This window comes from Oratosquilla oratoria, chromosome 14 (assembly GCF_046742065.1).
Source record: "Oratosquilla oratoria isolate Oo_2021 chromosome 14, ASM4674206v1, whole genome shotgun sequence".
Lineage (NCBI taxonomy): Eukaryota > Metazoa > Arthropoda > Malacostraca > Stomatopoda > Squillidae > Oratosquilla > Oratosquilla oratoria.
In genome coordinates, this window is record NC_134790.1 from 15,078,835 (window position 1) to 15,099,028 (window position 20,194).

The 20,194-nt window shown below is 38.8% G+C and overlaps 1 protein-coding gene across 5 annotated transcripts in view; it reads left to right on the plus strand.

The window, feature by feature from the left end:
- Positions 1-14,188, plus strand: part of babo (TGF-beta receptor type-1 babo) — a 133,393-nt gene extending 119,205 nt beyond the window's left edge. For 3 of the 5 annotated variants that reach the window (XM_076197665.1, XM_076197669.1, XM_076197668.1), the window contains exons 7-12: positions 1,766-1,860; positions 2,097-2,267; positions 3,751-3,923; positions 7,306-7,411; positions 7,665-7,798; positions 8,448-14,188. In XM_076197665.1, coding sequence (XP_076053780.1) covers positions 1,766-1,860; positions 2,097-2,267; positions 3,751-3,923; positions 7,306-7,411; positions 7,665-7,798; positions 8,448-8,573 — 805 coding nt within the window. In that variant the 3' untranslated portion in view covers positions 8,574-14,188. The remainder of the gene's footprint in view (positions 1-1,765; positions 1,861-2,096; positions 2,268-3,750; positions 3,924-7,305; positions 7,412-7,664; positions 7,799-8,447) is intronic. The other 2 variants (XM_076197666.1, XM_076197670.1) reach the window with 1 other exon arrangement.
- Positions 14,189-20,194: the final 6,006 nt, after the last annotated feature.

Here is a 20,194-nt window from a genome sequence, read left to right on the forward strand (position 1 = left end):
CATTAACTACATGGTAGGCAAAGTTGTTTCTACCTACTTCCAAATTGAATCTATTTCCTGACAGTTTCAGACCTTTGTTTCTTGTCTGATTCTCATTCAATGTGAAAATTTTGTCACTTTTGAAGTAAATTCCCTTTTGAATCTTAAAGACCTGTATCAAGTCACCTCTGAGTCTACGCTTTTTTAGGGAAAACAGATTCATATCTTTTAGTCGATTTTCGTATGATTTATTTTTGATATTTGGAATGAGTTTTGTGGCTCGCCGTTGTACTTTTTCCAGTCTGTCAATGTCTTTGATGAGATTCGGTGACCATACGGAAACAGTATATTCCAAATGTGGACAAACTAACGATATATATAGCTTGTTAATGAGTGATGGACTTTTGAAATCAAAAGATCGCGCAATCAGTCCTAGAATCTTATTTGCTTTCTCAGCCTGAAATACACTGCTTGGATGATTTGAGGTCGTTACTGATAATTACATCGAGATCTTTTTCAGTATCCACTTTTGTTAACGAATTTCCAAATAACTTGTAATCGTACTTACTGTTATTTTTACCTATGTGCATTACCTTGCATTTACTTGTGTTAAATTTCATTAGCCACTTTTCAGACCATTGCTGTAATTTATCTAAATCTTCTTGAATATCTAATTGGTTTGAGTGATCATTTGCCATTCCACACAGTTTTGTATCATCAGCAAATTTGGAAACGGTAGATTTTAGTCCATGGTCTATATCATTTATATATACTATGAATAGAAGTGGCCCAAGAACGGAACCCTGAGGAACTCCACTTTTAACATTTTTCCATCTAGAAGTTTTTCCATTTAAAACAACTCTCTGTTTTCGACCATTCAACCAATTACTAGTCCAACCTAATAGGCTACCACTTATTCCGTGTAAAGCTAATTTAGTAAGTAGTCTTTCATGTGGGATGGTATCAAAAGCTTTTGCAAAGTCTAGATATATTAAATCTATATTGTTTCTTTTGTCATGATTCGAGATAACTGTGTTGTAGAATTCGAGTAAGTTAGTCACGCAAGAACATTTCCATCTGAAACCATGCTGGCTATCATTTATCAAACGGTTACTTTCTAAATGATGTTCGATAGCATCTCTGATGATAGTTTCCATTATTTTTCGTACGATTGAAGTCAAACTTATAGGCCTATAGTTATTAGGCTTCTTTTTGTCACCTTTTTTGAATATGGGAGTAACGTTAGCTAGCTTCCATTCTGTTGGGACATCTCCGGATATGATGGATTTCTTGAAAATAAATTCTAATGGAACAACAATCTCATTTTTCATTTCCTTTAAGATTCTTGGATGCCAACCGTCAGGCCCTGGTGTTTTATTAACTTTGAGTTCATCTATACACCTTTTAATTTTTTCTTTTGTTATATTTTCCTGGTTTTGTACTGTCTTTTATGAAGTGGCCATGCTGTGGATGTGCTGTGTCTTGCAACACTGCCTCTGACCCAGGACAGTGGACAAGATGCAGGGATGACCCGTCATCCAGGAGGTACCAAGATAAGAGGGAGGGTGGAGGGGAGTGGAGTGTATTAGGGATGGAATGGGTGGGAATGGTTTTTATGCCTTTTTCTTTTTGGCTACCCCCACCCCCCCTGTGAAAGGGGGAAAAAGCTTTTGGTATATGTATGTATGTTTGTTTTTACAGTAGTGATAGGTTGGGGATCTTGGTGGCAAAAAGGTTTTAATGATTTGTGTACTATTCTAATGATAAAATTTGTATTGTTTTTCAGGGATGAAAGGTCATGGTTTAGGGAAGTGGAGATTTACCAAACGGTTATGTTGAGACATGACAACATTCTTGGCTTTATTGCTGCAGACAATAAAGGTAAGAATTTTTTGTTTATTATTAGTCTTTGGTGTACACTTGATTAAGGATAGTGGATTTTAGATATATGGACAATGCTTTTGTAACAAGGATGGCTTTGAAGATGCTCGCTGACATGCTTCATTAAATTCCATGCAACAAAGTACTTAGTAAGGGGCACCATCCTATCTTCCTTATAGGGGGAGTTTGCAATATGAAGATGAATGAATCATCAATTTTTCTTTTTTCTTTTTGAGATAATGGAACTTGGACTCAACTGTGGTTGGTGACTGACTATCATGAGAATGGATCGCTTTTTGACTACTTGATGCGCTACACTGTGGACACTGCTGGAATGATTCATATGGCTCTCTCTATTTCCAACGGATTGGCCCATCTCCATATGGACATCATGGGGACGGAAGGTAGTTGTGACCTTGCAATTTGTATATTGTGTTACTACGAGAGTAGTATCATGTTTAAAATTGAAAATGGAGGGAGCAAGTACTTTGAAATAAAGTTGGGGCTGCATCATGGCTGTATCATGTTGCCATGGGTGTTCTATGTGTACATGGTTGGGGTGGTGTGGGAGGTAAACAGGAGGTTAATGGGCAGGAGACAGGAGATGATTAAAAAAAAAATTGAGTAAACTGGGAGGTGAACCAGTTGTTGTTTGCTCACAGCATTGTGCTTGTGACAGGGTCTGAGGGGGGATTGAAGCAATTAGTGATGGAGTTTGGGAAGGTATGCGATAGGAGAAAGTTGAAGGTAAGTATGGGTAAAAGTAAGGATATGATATGTATGAGGAGAAAGAATGGCAGCGATTTTTATGTAAGTCTAGGAGAGAGGCTAAAGGAATTGGATAACTTTAGGTATTAGGGATCGCATGTGGAAAGGGAGAAATGGAGGTGGAGGTAAATTGTAGGTTTAGAGAAGCCAGTAAATGCCTTGGGAGATTAAAAAAGTGTCATGAGAAACTAGTATCGGGGAATGGATGCAAAGAGGAGATCATATGAAGGGATATTTGTGTTAACAACACTGTATAGGGTGGATGCTTATTTTAAGAGAGGAACAATCTGAATGCATTTACCTAGTTGTATTTTACGGGAAGGGGAGCTATGCTCGTGGTGTCCCGTCTTCATATCTCATTTTATCTAGACTGTTTTTAAACTCGTGTATTGTTTTTGCACCCACCACTTTCTCATCTTACTTGTTCCAAATGTCTATTACTCTGAGATCAAATGTCACAAAAGTGTGGTATAGGTTACAAGGTTGGATAGAATGAGAAACGAGGAGGTGAGGAGGAGAGTTGGGGTGGAAAAGGAGATGGCAGATAGGGCTGATGAAATAGTATTGGGATGGTTTGGATGCATGGAAAGAATGAGTGTAGAAGGAGCATAAGAGGTGTGGAAGGCAGAGGTGGATGTAGTGAACTTAGAGGATGAGATGGATGGATGGGGTGAAAGGAACTTTTGAGTAAGAGGGGAATGACTGTTGAACAAGGAAGTGAGAAGGCAGGAGATGGGGTGAGTGGAGAATGGCTCTGCATGAATGATACTTAGACACAGCCCAAAGGGATTTCTCCCCGTCTTCTCTATTTTCCATACGAGGGGACAGAGGTGGGATTGCTGATAAAGTGAAGCAGCCTTGCTGTGGATGCTTTACATGTCATCCTATTTTAGGATTTGTGAAGTTTTGATAAATCTGACTTATACAACTGAAATTTGAGGAGACAATATGGGATGATGTTGTTCCATGCTACAAAGTCCTCAGTGGAGTGCACCGTCCTGGCCCTCTTATTGGGGGGGAGTTTGTGATATTAAACCATATCATAGTTTTTTGTTTTTCCCATTCAGTTATTTTCTTTGTAAATTACAGTTTATTAACCAGATTTTTCATGCTGTACTGCAGGGAAACCAGCTGTGGCACACCGAGACCTCAAGAGTAGAAACATTCTTGTGAAATCAAATAGAACTTGTGCCATTGCTGACCTGGGTCTTGCAGTTCGTTATGATGCCTCCACTGACAGTGTAGACATAGCACCAAACAATAGGGTTGGAACTAAAAGATACATGGCACCAGAGGTATGTACATGAATCATTTTGAGTTTTCTTATTGTTGAGGAAGTTTCATAAAAAAATGAACTATTCTTTCAAAAGTCTCAGGGAGTTGTGTAGCCCTTTGACCCTCTCGCAGGCTGAGGTTCTGGGCACAGATGTCAATATGAACACTTTACATGTCATACAAAGAAAATTTTTTGGTTTTTACTCCCCACTTTGTTTTGCAAAGTGTGTCAGATAACATTTTGTACCCAGAAGAGACTGGATGACTGCATTGTGGACAAATGCCCAGGATATAATACTTCAACCCATACTATTCAACATGTCATGGAAGACTGCACTATACACAATCATGCACACAAACAACACAACATACATACATACATACATATACCAAGGCCTTTTCCCCCTTCCAAGGGAGGTAGCCAAAAAGGGAAAGGCATAAAAACACTCCCACCCATTTCATCCCTAAATACACTCCACACCCCTCCCACCCTTCCTCTCATCTGAGCACCTCCTGGATGACGGGTCATCGCTGCACCCTGCCCACCGCCCTGGGTCAGAAGCAGTGTCGCAAGACACAGCACATCCACAGCAAGGCCGCTTCATTTAATCGGCGACCCCCCCTCTCCGTCCCCCTTTGCATATAAGGCGAGGACGGGGAGAAATCCCTTCGGGCTGCGTCAAAAATTACTCACACATACTACCCCACCCCCACCCCCACCCCCCCGCCCATTCCTCCTCATGCAGTCACAACATCATCCATATACAACCATTCTCCACTCACCTCTGTCTTCCGTCCCCTCCCTTCCTTCCTCAACAGACATTCCCCTCTTCCCCAAAGCCCCCTTCACCCCATCCATCCACCTCATCCTAGGACGTCCCCTCATGTTCACTCCCTCCACATCTGCCTTCCATACCTCTTTTACTAGTCTTTCTTCACTCATTCTTTCCGTGTGTCCAAACCATCCTAATATTCTTTCATCAACCCTATCTCCCAAATCCTTTGTCACCCCTGTTCTCCTCCTCACCTCCTCATTTCTCACTCTATCTAGCCTAGTAACCCCCACCATACTTCTCAGACACCTCATCTCAAACACATTCAAACTCCTTCTCTCTTCTTCTCTTATGTTCCACGTTTCTGCCCCATACAGTGCTGTTGGCACAATCACTCCTTCATACAGTCTCCTCTTCGCATCCATTCCCAAATGTCTATTCCTCATTACACTCTTTAAACCACCAAGGCATTTACTCGCTTCTCTCAATCTACATTCTACCTCCACCTTCACTCCACCTTTTCCTCCTACACTTGCACCCAAGTATCTAAAACTATCCACTTCCTCCAGTCGCTCTCCCTTAATGTTCACTTCCAGTCTACTGCCACTTTCGCCCCTTGTACATCTCATCACCTTACTTTTACCCACATTTATCTTTAGCTTTCTTCTATCACATACTCTCCCAAACTCTGCCACCAGCTTCCTCAATCCCTCCTCTGACCCTGCCACAAGCGCAGTGTCATCCGCAAACAACAGCTGGCTCACCTCCCACTTTTCTCCATTTTCTTTAACCATCTCCAATCCCTGACTCACTACCCTAGCATTCACCTCTCGCACCACCCCATCCATGTATAAGTTGAAAAGCCAGGGCGACATAACGCATCCTTGACGAAGTCCCACCTTTACTTCAAACCACTCACTCTCTCCATTTCTAATCCTAACACATGCTCTACTACTCTCATAAAAACTCTTGACAGCTCCCAAAAGCTTTCCTCCTATCCCATAAATCTGCATAACCTCCCACAGTGCCTTTCTGTCTACCCTATCATAAGCCTTTTCCAGATCCATAAAAGCCCAAAAAACATCCTTCCCCTTTCCTATAGCTTTCTCACATATCTGTCTTACCACAAAGATCTGATCTACACAACCTCTACCCATCCTAAAACCACACTGTTCCTCACCAATTACTCCTTCTGTTCCTCTCCTAATCCTCTCAATTAAGATCCTCCCATACGCCTTCCCTACTACACTCAACAGGCTAATCCCTCTGAAATTACTACATTCACACTTGTCCCCTTTTCCCTTGTAAAGAGGAACTATACAGGCACTACTCCAGTCCTCCGGTACTCTACCCTCTCTCCAGCAAACATTAAATAACCTCACCAACCAGTCCACCATCACTGAACCTCCCTTTTTCAGACATTCTGCATGACATCCATCCAGACCAGGTGCCTTACCTGCTTTCATCATCTTTACAACTGCCTTCACCTCATCCTTCCTTATTTCTCCTCCATTCTCCTCACTCATCACTCTCATTTTCTTCGCATTTCCCACTGCAGCTATCTTTCCTTCCCTATCCTCCTTCACATTCAGCAACTCCCTAAAATATTCTGCCCATCTTCCCCTCACTGCCATCTCTTCCATTATCAACTCTCCATCTGTACCTTTTACCTTTTCTTCCCTACTTGATTCGCCTCCTCTTCCTCTCTTAATTTCTTTCCAAAACATCTTTTTATTACTTTCAAGGCCACAACATACACTCCACAATACAACATACACTCCATAAAGGATTTGTGGGAAAACCCCATTTCAGCCGTGGCATTCCTTGTGGAGATGGGACTGCTCAGACAGACAGTCTAGGGAACAACAACATTTTGTATCTGTATTTCTTTATTTGTTTCACTCCAAAATGAGCAGGAATTGCATTGGCATGACTACATTAATGTCACCACTCCATGTAAAAATATTACTAACACAGCATTGGCCTGGTGACAAACTTGAATTGCTTCAGATGCAGCCACTACATAGAAGACAGTACCTTGCACTACACTATCCAATGCTCAGTCTTCTAGAGTGATTTAAAGACTGAACTGGTAACCACAAATAATTTCCTTAGGGCCACAGGCTTACCACAAGAGAGAACTGGGACAGTTGATTGATTGAATGATTGGTTGATAGCAAAGTGACTATTTATTGTGGAAAGGCCAATTAAATTTTTTTTTAAGCTTATGATGTTTGTACTTTGTCATGCTATGTGCCACAGCACATTTGGTGTTGTATCTTGCTGCATTGCTTCTGACCAGGGCTGTGGGCAGGGATGACCCTTCATCCACAAGAAGCTAAGATAAAAGGGAAATGGGGTGCAGGGTGGGAGTGGGAGGAGTGGGCATATGTGCTTGCCTTGGTTGGCTACTTTCCTTATAAGTGGGAAGGAGCCTATCAGTATATAAATAACCATATTATGTTCACAAAAAATACATACAAAGATACATAACCAAAAGTCCAATTCCCCCCTAAAAGGGTATTGGAATAGCCAAGGCTTACACCAAGGCCTATTGATGTATATATGTATGAACAAGTGTCTTTCTGATTTCTGATGTTATAGTAATTAATTTCTTTTCCTTGCTTAGGCTCTAGACGAGTCCATAAATATGAGCTACTTTGATGCTTTCAAGCGAGCAGACATATATGCTCTTGGGCTTGTATTCTGGGAAATAGCCATACGGTGTAACACAGGTAAGGTTACAAACCAGTGATGTTTAAATAGCTTACATTAACCCTTTCAACTCATTTGTACCACCACTGCAGGTTTTCTTTCTTTTCACAAATTCCATATAATCTTTGAGTAAGGACAGGACCCTAGGCCTATGGGTATATAAATAAGATAGATTCTTTTCTTCATATTATTTAGTTAAAGCTTACCTTTGATTTGTGGTGCTTGATCCTGAATTTGTCTGAAATAGTGCTATGGTCTGATTCATTTTAACAGGTGGAGGTTGTGAAGATTACCAGTTGCCATATTATGATATGGTGCCTAATGACCCAACAATAGAAGAAATGAGAAAGGTTGTTTGTATTGATCGTCAAAGACCGACTATACCCAATAAATGGCAATCATGTGAGGTAAGTCACAAAATCCATCTTTTGTTTGGGTATAAATTGCATTCATAACTAATACACTTAACTTTCTGGATTGGAGTACATTTGAAAATGAGTAATAAGTTTGTCAGAGTAAGTCATACTTTCTGTATTCAAGTTTGCTTTTTGTAACAAATATTGCTATAATGTAATCCACTTTGTTTGATACTGTGTTATGAATTTTGTTGTAGCCAGTCATGTAATGGAAAAAACAAACAAACAAACATGAACAAATACCTTAATCCTCTTATAAGGGGATAGCTGAATCAGAGCATAATTTTTTTTTTCAATACACATGTATAAGTGAGGAGCCTGCACTAGGAGGCATGCAGCTGTGACTGAATGTGGGTTGTGGGGGTGGTAATGAGGAAGAGAACTTAGCCAGGTGGAGCAATAGGGTTGGTGAAGGAAGGATAGTAACAGGAAGGAAGGGTAGTCAGTGTTATAAGTACTGGGATTTCCCCTTGAGAGGATATTAGTCTTCAGCCTTAAAAGACTGCTGTGTGAAAGGAGTGGTGGAGTGTTTTTCATGTGGATGTGTACTTTGACTCTGCTGCCTCCTATAAAGTATAAGGGGAGGAGACCATTAACATGTATATATGTATATTGATATCCCACCTTATGATGATTGCAGGCATTAAGAGTGATGAGCAAAATAATGAAGGAATGTTGGTACCATAATGCAGCCGCCAGACTAACCGCTCTTCGCATCAAAAAGACTTTGGCTAATCTAGGCGCTCAGGAAGACATTAAGTGTTGAAAGCCAAATTGTGACCTTTTCTCTTTTTCTCACATGGAATGCAGAAAGAAGAATGTTGTGAGTTTTCTTAGTGGAGTGAGAAGTGGTCATTGCAGATGGAGTGGACTTAGTTGCAGGGTTGCCTTTTTTCTACATGAAAGGAAGTTGACGTTGTACTGAATGCAGGCTGACATGGCAGAATATAGCCATCAGCAAATGGTGAAAAGTGCATTTAGAAGATGAAGACAGCTTTCTTGCTGTAGCAGCTCTCCACTGTGTACTCTGAAAAGTTGCAATGCTCAAGGAAACTTTTTTTGTTAACTTTTCAGCCACCCAGCTCTGCTCTGTATCATCGCCTTAGCTTTAAATACTATATCGCATTGCTTGTCACTGGAACCTGTGCACAAGGAACATGCTGGTCAACTTAGAAGTTGCAAGATTAAGATATGAGATGGACTGTCTTTGATACATAGAGACATGGAACTGAATTTATTGATGAGAAACAGATCAGAAAAGATTACAAGTATGTATTGAATGAATGTACTTTATATTATAAAGGTTGTATGTATGTTGAAAGTATTACTGAGCATGGAATGTTTCATGTTTCATTTTGACCTGAGGATGTCTGTGTGTTAAAACACTACCATACTGTCTGCCTTGTAATATATTGCTCCCATGTGACTCAGAATGGGACAGGGATAATTTTCACTTAAGTTAAGGTTTTAGCTGTTCAAGACTGGCCAGCTTTTTTAAGTATGACGTTTATACATTATGTGTATATATGCATTTTTATAGAAATACTCACCAACCCTTGTTCAACTATAAAATAGTTGGACAGATTTGAACGAGTCACTTTAAAAGTCAAAATTTATATTGATTTAACCCAATGCTATGTCATATATATACTCTGTATAGCATAGGTGTTTACAGTATTCTATTATATTTATTTAGAATAATTTTATTTGGCCACTTTCTGTGTAGATTAAAATAAAGATTTTATTTGAATGTTTGTAAAGACTTGGGTGTTAATTGTGAATTCTGCACATATTGCAGTTATTGTAACAAATGTTTCCTGTCCCTTTAGACAGATTTTTCTTTATAGTTTCTTAATACCTCATAATGTTGTCATATAAACTCAGAATGGCTGAGGAAGCTTTATTGAGCATAAGAAAACATTGACCTGGAACACAAGAATAGAAATGTAGTATGGTAATGCAATATATGAAGTAATACTACGTAAGTATATATATATATATATATATATATATATATATATATATATATATTATTCATATTCACTACAATCTAAAAGAAAAGTATACAACTGATGATCCCCAATGATATAGTGTACAGAAGAATACAAGAGCATATTTCAAATACAGTTCAGTTGATAATTCTCAGTGAGATAAAGTAGTTTGTGTCATACTGTGGAAGAACAGCGCACATCAGGGAGGTCCGCTTAGTAGTCTTTGTAGATTGAGGGATGTCAGTGTTCATCTGGCAGTAGAAATTGGTAGATAGGTAGGACCACTTTTACCAGGAAATGAAGACTGTATCTGAACTATTTCATGTTGACATGTCATATGGAATCTGCATAGTTGGGGTAGATAGATGCTATTGGTTGTAATGGAGATTCGTTTTCATTCAGAATGATATAACATGGCTTCATAAGAGTTTTATAATGGTCTGCATCACCCAGAGGAGCAAAGTGAAACTGCAGGTTCCCACATGCTACCGAGTCTCATATGAGCATAACTGGAGTTCACATCAAGAATATCAACCTCTTCGAGAGGTGCATATTTGTTGGCCCATATACGATGTTTCAGGAAAGTCAATTTTGCATCAGTGAGCCATGTTGGGATGGTATCTCCAGTCACGTTATTTGACATTCGTAGCCATTGGGTGAAATGGAGGGCTTCATTCAGAACAAACTTCCAATTAACGTTGAAAAAAATTTCTGGACCTCAGTGCCAGGCAAACTGGATGCCAGAAGATATCATTGATCCACTCTGTCTGTCCATTTTTGTGAGGTTAGTCATTCAATTTGTAGCTACACCAACTCAGATTGTTTTAGTTGTGTAAAATAAAAGCTAAACTATGATCAGAATGAACATATACTGGTACACCAAATCAAATATGGAAAACAATTGAAAAAGATGGTTGACATTAATAGTCACAGAAGTGTCAACACATGGAAAGGCAAAAGGAAATCTTGAATATTTGTCAATTAGTCATGATGATTACTGTTAACTGGAGGGCAAGGGACCTTTTAGGTTCAGCTTCCTAAGTCTTACATACTATAATCAGGTTTGGAGCATTCTTTTTACAAAACAGGGTTTCACATCAGTGTGCAAGTTATGACTGGTCCATAGTTGATGTTAGCATCTGAGTACATTATATTCCTGCCGCATATATAATTAACCACTCTGGTGATGGGATGTACAAGGGGAGAAAGTGGCAGCAGACTAGAAGTGAGTATTAAAGAAGAGAGACTGGAAGTGGATAGTTTTAGATACTTGGGTGCAAATGTGGCAGGAAAGGGAGGAGTGGGGGTGTAGGTAGAATGTAGATTGATAGAAGTGAGTAAATGCCTTGGGGGATTAAAAAATGTAATGAGAAATAGACATTTGGTTATGGATGCTAAGAGGAGATTGTATGAAGGAGTGATTGTGTCAACAGCACTGTATGGGACAGAAACATGGAACATAAGAGGAAGGGAAAAGGAGTTTGAATGTGTTTGAGATGAAATGCCTGAGAAATATGATAGGGGTCACTAGGCTAGATAGAGTGAGAAATGAGGTGAGGAGGAGAACAGGTGGAAAGGGAGTTGGGAGATAGGGTTGATGAAAGAGTATTGGGATAGTTTGGACACATGGAAAGAATGAGTAAAGAAAGGCTAGTAAAAGAGGTGTGGAAGGAGTGAACATGAGGGGACGACCTAGGATGAGATGGATGGATGGGGTAAAAGGGGCATTGGGAAAGAGGAATGTCTGTTGAGGAAGGACAGGAGAGGACAGAAGATAGGGGTGAATGGAGAATGGTTGTGTATGGATGATGCTGTGATGCATAAGGGGGAGCAGGATAGGGGGTGAGGAAGCATGTATGAGAAATAAATTGATGCAGCCCAAAGGGATTTCTCCCCGTCTTCTTTTCTGCATGAGGGGATAGAGAGGGGGGTCGCTGATTTAATGAAGCAGCCTTGCTATGGTTGTGCTGTGTCTTGTGACACTGCTTCTGACCCAGGGCAGTGGACAGGATGCAGGGATGACCCGTCATCCAGGAGGTGCCAAGATAAGAGGGGAGTGGAGTATGTAGGGGATGGAATGGGTGGGAGTGGTTTCTATGCCTTTGTTTTTTGGCTACCTCCCTTGTAAGGGGGAAGAAGCCTTTGGTATATATATATATATATATGTATGTATGTATTCTGGTGATCCCAGAACAGCAGTTTGGTGGGTAAAGTTGTAGTTTGTCCTCACATCTTGCAGAGCATTGGATATGTTACAAGGCATCAGTACCTGCATTCTGCTTCTCTGGGTGATACATGGCATCAACTAAAATAGGATAGCTTCAGTCTCCACATTGTTATTTTCTCATTCTTTATTGTGTTTCCACAAAGGTCATTGAACCGAAGTGACAGCCTCTGATCCTGAGTCAGAAAAGCCTCCCGGTGAGTACATTCTGGTAATTCTGACAATAGTATAAGACTTTGTCTCAACTGAGGAGTAGCATTACTCAACTTTGAGAAAAAATTGACAGGATGACCAACTGGATTAAAGGAAGCAGCAATAGAATGCTCAGTTTCAATCATGAAGAATGTATGGAGACCAACACTGCAACAAGATCTCTTTTCAGAGACTGGAAGACATTCTTTTGATCTTCCAGCAAAAGAAATTGTTGGATTCTTGTTTGCAGGTCAAGTTTCTCAGATCCACAGAGAGTAAAGAGAGAGCATCCCAATTGCATGCAGAAGCAAAGGAAGATCTCAAGGGATAAACAAGACCTTTGAGACAATCAAGGTCTGTCTTCACCATAAAGCCAAGTTGGTTGACCAGATGTAAGTGAATAATGACTGTTTTCATTTCTAGGTTGTACTAAGTCATACAGTCCGTGAATCCCTTTCAAGTTCTTGTATGTTTGGCTTGATCTTTACCACAGAGGGTGATAACAACACTTAAATAAATACCATGAAAATGGTTTTACTTCGCAATTTCATCCATCACTCTGAAAATTTACAACATGAGTTACCCCAGAAGGGACTCTGTGAAACTGGTTAAAAGAGGTAGCAATTTCAAAAAGCAATATACATGCTCTCTTTAGCGTTAATTGCGACCTGATAGTATATGCTCTGCAAGTCAGGTATACTAAAAATGCAAAATCATTCACCATCTGTGATTCAGAGAAGAGAGAAGAGGATAAGCTTCTAAATACGTAATTTATCTGTGTGAGTAGTCAATAATAAACCTTTTGTGATTTTCAAGAATAACATTCAGTTTTTAAGCATGCCAAGGTGACTGAGAAGGTTCAATAATATCCTCACTTTATATGCCATAGACTTCTGATTCAATCAAATCAGCATCAGAGAAACTGTCTCTTGGATTTAACAGCTGTAGAGTAGCAGTCAGGAGTGAGACTAGAGTGGTAAGTTTGAACACCGTCATGGATAGGTACTGTGGATCTATATGGCTGCTGATCTGGAAGAGAGACCAGGGGTAATGGATTGATTGATTGATTGATATGTTCTTGAAGACTGCAGTTGAGATTTTGTTCTATTAGAAGACAAGCTTAGCACATGAGAATGAAGACTGAATGACAACAGGTGACTCAAATTGACAAACGCCATGCTGCACTGAGGATCAACATAGATGCAGATTCAAGAGAGTATTCAGTTATTTATTCCAATTTATTTGTTGATCTGCATTTGAAGATGAGGGATCTAAATCAAGATGGTCGGGCTTGAGATATCCTTCCATTGTAGATGACTTATGCTCAGTAAATTGTCATATGAACTCGTAAATGACTTAGGAAGCTTTATTGAGCACAAGAAAGCAACATCAATCTAGAACACAAGAGAATATAAATATAGTAAGGAAATACAGTATATAAAGTAATACAACATCAAATATATATGTATAATCCACCATAAATGTCAGATTTACCTCATAACAGATTTTATGTAAAGAAACTTTGTGTAATATTTTATATGTGCACCTTTTAAGGACCTTTTTTTTCTATGTAGTTGTTTAAATGTTCAAAGGGACAATGAAACATATCATTGAGAATAAGGAATTGCAGCAGATTTATTAGAAAGCATTTCTGCAGTAAGGTAAATGTAGTGTAAGATAATTTTTCCAGTAATTACGGGTGAAAAAGGGAGAATGGTTTGAAGATGAGGATTCAGTTCATTGGATGAAAGAAGCGGGCATATGTTTTGACTTAGCCACCCCGCCTTATAAGGGGGTAAAAGGCGTCGTAGTGTGTATGTATGTGTGGAAGAGGCATCAACAGTTTGTGCGATATTCTAATCTACAATATGTAAGATATCATTGTAGTAGGCATTCATTTTTCATTGTGCATAAATGCTTATTTGGTAAACATCTTTTTAATAAAATTGTATGAACCAATCAATTGGCTGAATATTTTAGTATTTTCTTAACCTGTAATAATTTTTGAATTGTTAATTGGAGTATGTGGGTATGGAATGGGTGGGAGTAGATTTTTTGTCTTTGTTTTCTGGCTACCTCCCTTGTAAGGGGGGAAAAATTTTTGGTGTATGTAAAAGAAAAATTTAGTGTAATTGGGTGTAACCATCTGACAGTTTAACTTACTTTAACCTACTCCACATGACAGTTTTAGAATACAATATTATTACTAATTATTAATAAATTCACTCACTCCGTTGGATCTTGAACCTCGTGTAGATTCTGGTCCGCCAACAGTAATCCTCTCCATACCCTTCGGTCCTGTGCTGCTTCCATCCAGGTTATTTTATTTATTCCTCTTCTGTCCATCTCCGCATCCACTCCATCTATCCATCTCATTCGAGGTCTCCCTCTGGGTCTTCTTCCAGGCATTCTACCCATCATAACTCGTTTTGGAATTCTATGGTCCTCCATACGCGCCACATGCCCAGCCCATCTCAATTTTGTTCTACCTATAACATCTGTTATTTTCTCTTGTTTAGTTATTTCCCTCAGCTCATTATTGTGTCGCCCTCTCCACCTATTCTCATTTTCATCAAAAACTGGTCCAGTAATTCGCCTCAATATTGTATTCTCAAACACCAGTAGTCTTTGTTCCACATAGTCAATTTATGTGTGAATGAAAAATATATTTTGACAGCCTGAAGGGATTTCTCCTCATCTTCAATGTTTGCATGAGGAGGGGTTGCTGAATAAATGAAGCGTCCTTGCTGTGGATGTGCTGTGTCTTGCAGCATTGTTTCTGACCCAGGGTGATGGGCGAGATGCAGGGATGACCCATCATACAGGAGGAACCACATTGAAAGAGAGGGAGTGGCGGTAAATGGGAGTGGAATGACAGTATGCCTTTTGACTTTGAATATCTCCCTTGTAAGGAGGAAAAAACCCATGATATATGTAATGTATCTACACTTCCATAGGCTTCAAAATTTCGAACTCACTTGAAAATTTTACTGTTGTTTGGGCAATGGTTGAATTTGAATAGACACAGATACTTAGTTTGAATAGTCTTGAATGATTTGGTCTTGTAGTATGTTTTTAAACAAACCCTTTTGTTGTTCAGGTCATTGTTATCCAACCATATTCAATAAAACAAAACTAGAGTTAATTTCAGTAGGAAACTTATGAGAAGTCCAAAAATGGGTTTCAAATATTCTGAAACGCTTGGCCTTCGAGCCAAAAATTTCATAAATCAATCAATCAAATATTCTGAAACACCCTGTGTGTGTATATATATATATATATATATATATATATATATATACACACAGTATATTATCACACACTGAATGGTCCCCAATACATAGATTTCCTTCTTATCGATTACATTATTATTATTATTTTTTCACTTTAACTCCTAATAAATACGATCGAGATGAATAGGAATTCGATGGAAGCATAATTGGGAACTGATGCACTGTCGGATTGAGGACTCGAACCTAGCGACGTAATTAGTTAAGTCACTGTCCGTTTGTTACGTATCGGCTAGGTTCGAATCCTCAGCCCGACAGCGTATCAATTTCCAAATATTCTTCCATCGAACTCCTTTAGTCTCGATCGTGTTTGCAAGGAATTAAAATGGAAAAAGTTAATATGGTTAAGATGGACAAGGTGCAGGGATGACCCGTCATCCAGGAGGTGCTCAGATAAGGAAGGGTGGAGTGTATTCAGGGATGGAATGGGTGGAAATGATTTTATGCCTTTCCCTTTTTGGCTACCTCCCTTGTAAGGGGGGAAAAGCCTTGGTATATGTATGTATATTTCTTTATATATATATATATATATATATATATATATATATATATATAATTGTAGAATCCCCGCAACCACACACGTTCATTTGGGGTGGGAATTGTACAAATGAGTGTTACTGGGGTACATATTATTCAGTTGATTATGGCTCGTGATAAATATTCCGACCTAACCTAACTTAGCCTATGTTAGGGTGGAGAGTTTTGATCAGTATGTGTGTGTGGGGAGGGGGTTCCACAAATGAGTGTAGTTGCGGTGGATATAGTGTGACATGCGGTATGATGTATTCTTTTCTCTTGCTCGGGTGACTGTTTTATTAATATATAAGTAATTATACAATATTTACATTTGTTATTTTTCGAACATGCGTAGTACAGTAAAACAATTATATAGCTTCATATTGACTAATTCAAAATAATTTTAATATTCTCACGCACAAGGGGTAGAAAGATATTCACTTTGGTTCACAAAGTCTGTGAACATGGGACCTCGAAAAAATTCTACCTAATATGGAAAACATTTAGCTGGCAGTGTTCGCTTCACCTGCCTCCCAATCCCTGTTCTTTTTAACGCTTGATTCATCGGAATCACACGTGCTCATATGGTACCCCCTCCCCCCCCCCAGATTATTATACCACGCATCATATTAGAATACTTCCACGAGAACAGAAACGCTGAAAAATTACTAGAATTACCAGTCTACACAAACACACTAAGCAATCATCTACTCTCCCATCTTTTATAACGCCCACATTGCACCTAATGTTTGGGAGATGAATAACACTGAAATCATATTACCATTTTGTATCGTAAATTTATTATCATACTAAAGTTACTGAGCCATGTGAATTTTTTTTGGCAATAACCACTTGTCATTTATCTGAATATTGGTGCAGTAGCATATTTTGTGTCATTCAATATTATATGTACAGGGGGCGCTAGATATCTGTAATCTGCAAGATGGAGAAATTTGAGGTTCGCAGCGTGATTAAGTGTTTACTATGACTAACGGTTTAAAACGGTGTGACTACTAGAAAAATTGTAGGCAGCCATTCCTATTTGATATAAACTACAAAATTTAACTTATTCATCTGTGTCGTTTCACCTCTTTGTAGGCGTTTCGAATGCTCCAGACAGGGCGATCGAAGACTTCATTTGGCAGTGCGAATTCAAACCCAACTGTGAGGTAAACTGGTGTCAGTTATCAGTTAGTATTTAAACGGGTAGCCACATCCATACAGTCCGTACTTGTGCTAGTCCTGACTATCATCAATGAACGTATCTGCCGAACTTGAACCATGTGGGAATTTATGTCATTAAGGAAACTAAGCTTGTATGAAGATGTCTATGGAGTAGGTGTAACTATTTGAATCATAGCTGAAAAGCAATTGCAAAGCAAGAAAGCATTTATTGAAACTGGGAACAGCGCCAATTAAGTTAATGATGTAAAACACAGGCATTACTTTGAAAAAGGCGAACTTTGCAAAGCACGCCAAGGTAGTATTCATCCCATTTGACTCGTCCCAGGTAAGTTTGGGTGAAATTTCAATCGGATGTGTTGAATTTTTTTCTGTTTTATCATATATTCATATTTATGCTTTTTTTTTGTGTAATAGTATCTTTTAAAATTGAAATTGGCAATAATGGTTATCTCCCGTTAATAACTCGAAGAACTTTGACCATGAAACCTGTGATTTACGCTATTGTCACTGGGAAGGTCACGGAAAAGAATAAAGTAGCCTGGCGACAGACAGAAGGGAAAATGTTAACTCTTATGTGGAATGTGGTGGGATAAACATAGATTAATGGGGACGCGAAGTAAAGCAATTGAAATAAATGAAAATAAATTAATGAACATAGTTCCTACGTAGTATAATCGTGCATTGGTGATTGTTATATGCCTGGTAAAAATGCCACAGTTTAAGCCTTATACTAATATCCATTGCTGTACTACTGTATGTTTGATTAGAGCATATTATAATTTAGTGTCAGATTAATTAATGAGTGCACGTTAGGGGACCAAAAGGGATTGGATATGAAGACTTGGGAAGATTGAACAATTTAACCGCGGATTTCGATCGGATTGTTTTGTGGTAAGTGCCAAACACGCAGTATTTTGGTAGAAGTTTATTGCGGAGATCTACACACAAGTAAGACAGGAAGAGATCTGTCACAAGCGAACTTCTTGTCTTACTTGTGTGTAGACCTACGCAATAAACTCCTACCAAAAGTACTATGTGTTTGGCACTTACCACAGTGGTGACCTCCTGGAGTTACTTTGCCCAAGTGACCCTAATACCCAGTGCTCCGTACCTTTTAGAGTCATACACATTACGTGGTTAAGTGCCTATGCGTATTCATAAACTGTGATTCGTCGCGCGCATGGAACTACGCATTCACGAACTTCAAAGTGCGCTAGAAATAATCGGAGTGTGCGGCATTGTTAACAGCCTTAGATCTACACGCAACACGTATACGACACACAACACGTATACTGGGGAAACATCCGACAACAACAACATGAATTCCCCTCATTGACACTACTGCGTGTTTGGCACTTACCACAGTTTTCATCTCTCATTACTTCAATTATCTTTGTCAGGTCTTATGAATAACATTGTGGATGTAGTTTTATTAGTGGATACGATGTAAGTATACAATATAGATAATTATCTGCATAAAGGTATTTCAATCGACAAACACCCTTAGCTGTGAAAACAGGAGATTACAAGAGATAATTCTGGGCATGTATAATTACGTGGTACGTCGCTAGAAGAAAGAAATAGTTTTTAGAAGTGCACACCTACGCGGTATAGCATTAGAAAATTAAATATTGTTTTTTTAGATTATAATACATCAAAGTAATTAGTAAACGCCAGGTGTAATTTAAAATAGTGATCAGCAGTTCCTAAAAATAGAAACGAACATTGCTATGACGTCACATGCTATTGCGTAGTAAGATCCCTAGGATGAACGCCTCGTTACAATATTAATTTTCTTGTGAAAAATATCCGCATTTATCGGCTATTTTGACAGGATCAGGCTTAATTCAACTTTTCAGAATGTCACCCACTTAACACTGCTGCTATAGATTATGTCGTGTTGACTCACGCTATGAAGATAGACTGCATAAGAAAGATGTTAGTTTAAAATATCAGGGATGGGTTCGAGCGTTCGGAAAGAGGATTTTACTAACGAGAATAAAAGAAAAGACGCACGAATGCAGAAAACACTTCGTAGTACCAGGACCTACTGATACCCACATCCAATCCTGCCCCCTTAACCCTAGAGCAGGTTAATCCACCAACCACTGAAACAGTACAATGTTGTCTAATTCAAATGTGAATATAATTTATTAATTCATTGTCAACTACAGAGGCTTAAGCCGGGTCTACATTATGCCTCGTGCAGATGTGCATGTATGTGGAGACGACGTACTTGAAGCCTTAAATATGAAAGAATTAGACCCTAATCTCAACACACAATCATCAGACCTGCAAGCATTACCAAACATGAGAGGAACACAGCCCCTGGTACCTATGGAGAAATCATCTCGCATCTTGCAAGAGAGAACAAGTCTATCTTGTGTAATAAGGAGAATATCCTAAAGAAAAGACGACATGCTGAAATATCTATCACTTTTAATGGAACATGTTTGAGAGAAGACCTCCTGCCCATATATACCCTTAATATATATATATATATATATATATATATATATATATATATATATATATATGTATGTATGTATATATATACACACATACATAAAGTTGTTTGCCAGTTACACAGGTGCAATTCTTATCTATGTCATTGTATAGCTCCTATCATTCTGAGTATTTTGAACCCTATAAATAAATACCACAAATTAATATTAACGTCATATACAATTTGTAAAAAGTTTGTGTATTTTTGACTGAGGATATGGAAAACCACAAACGTTCCTAACTTAAATCTTATTTCTAATGTCAAACTTTAGAGTAACTTTTTCCTCGTATCATCAAGTGTGGTGAACAAAGTCCCCCACATGTACGTCTACGCGACATTTAGGCTTATAGTATTGTCGCTGCAGAATTGGGATGAACAAGGAATTTATCTGTTGTGTAGAAACAGCTGGCCTTCGACCTTATATTACTATTGTGTAGATTACAAAAGCGGAGCATGCCGACAGGAGACCTTTTGGTCCATAAC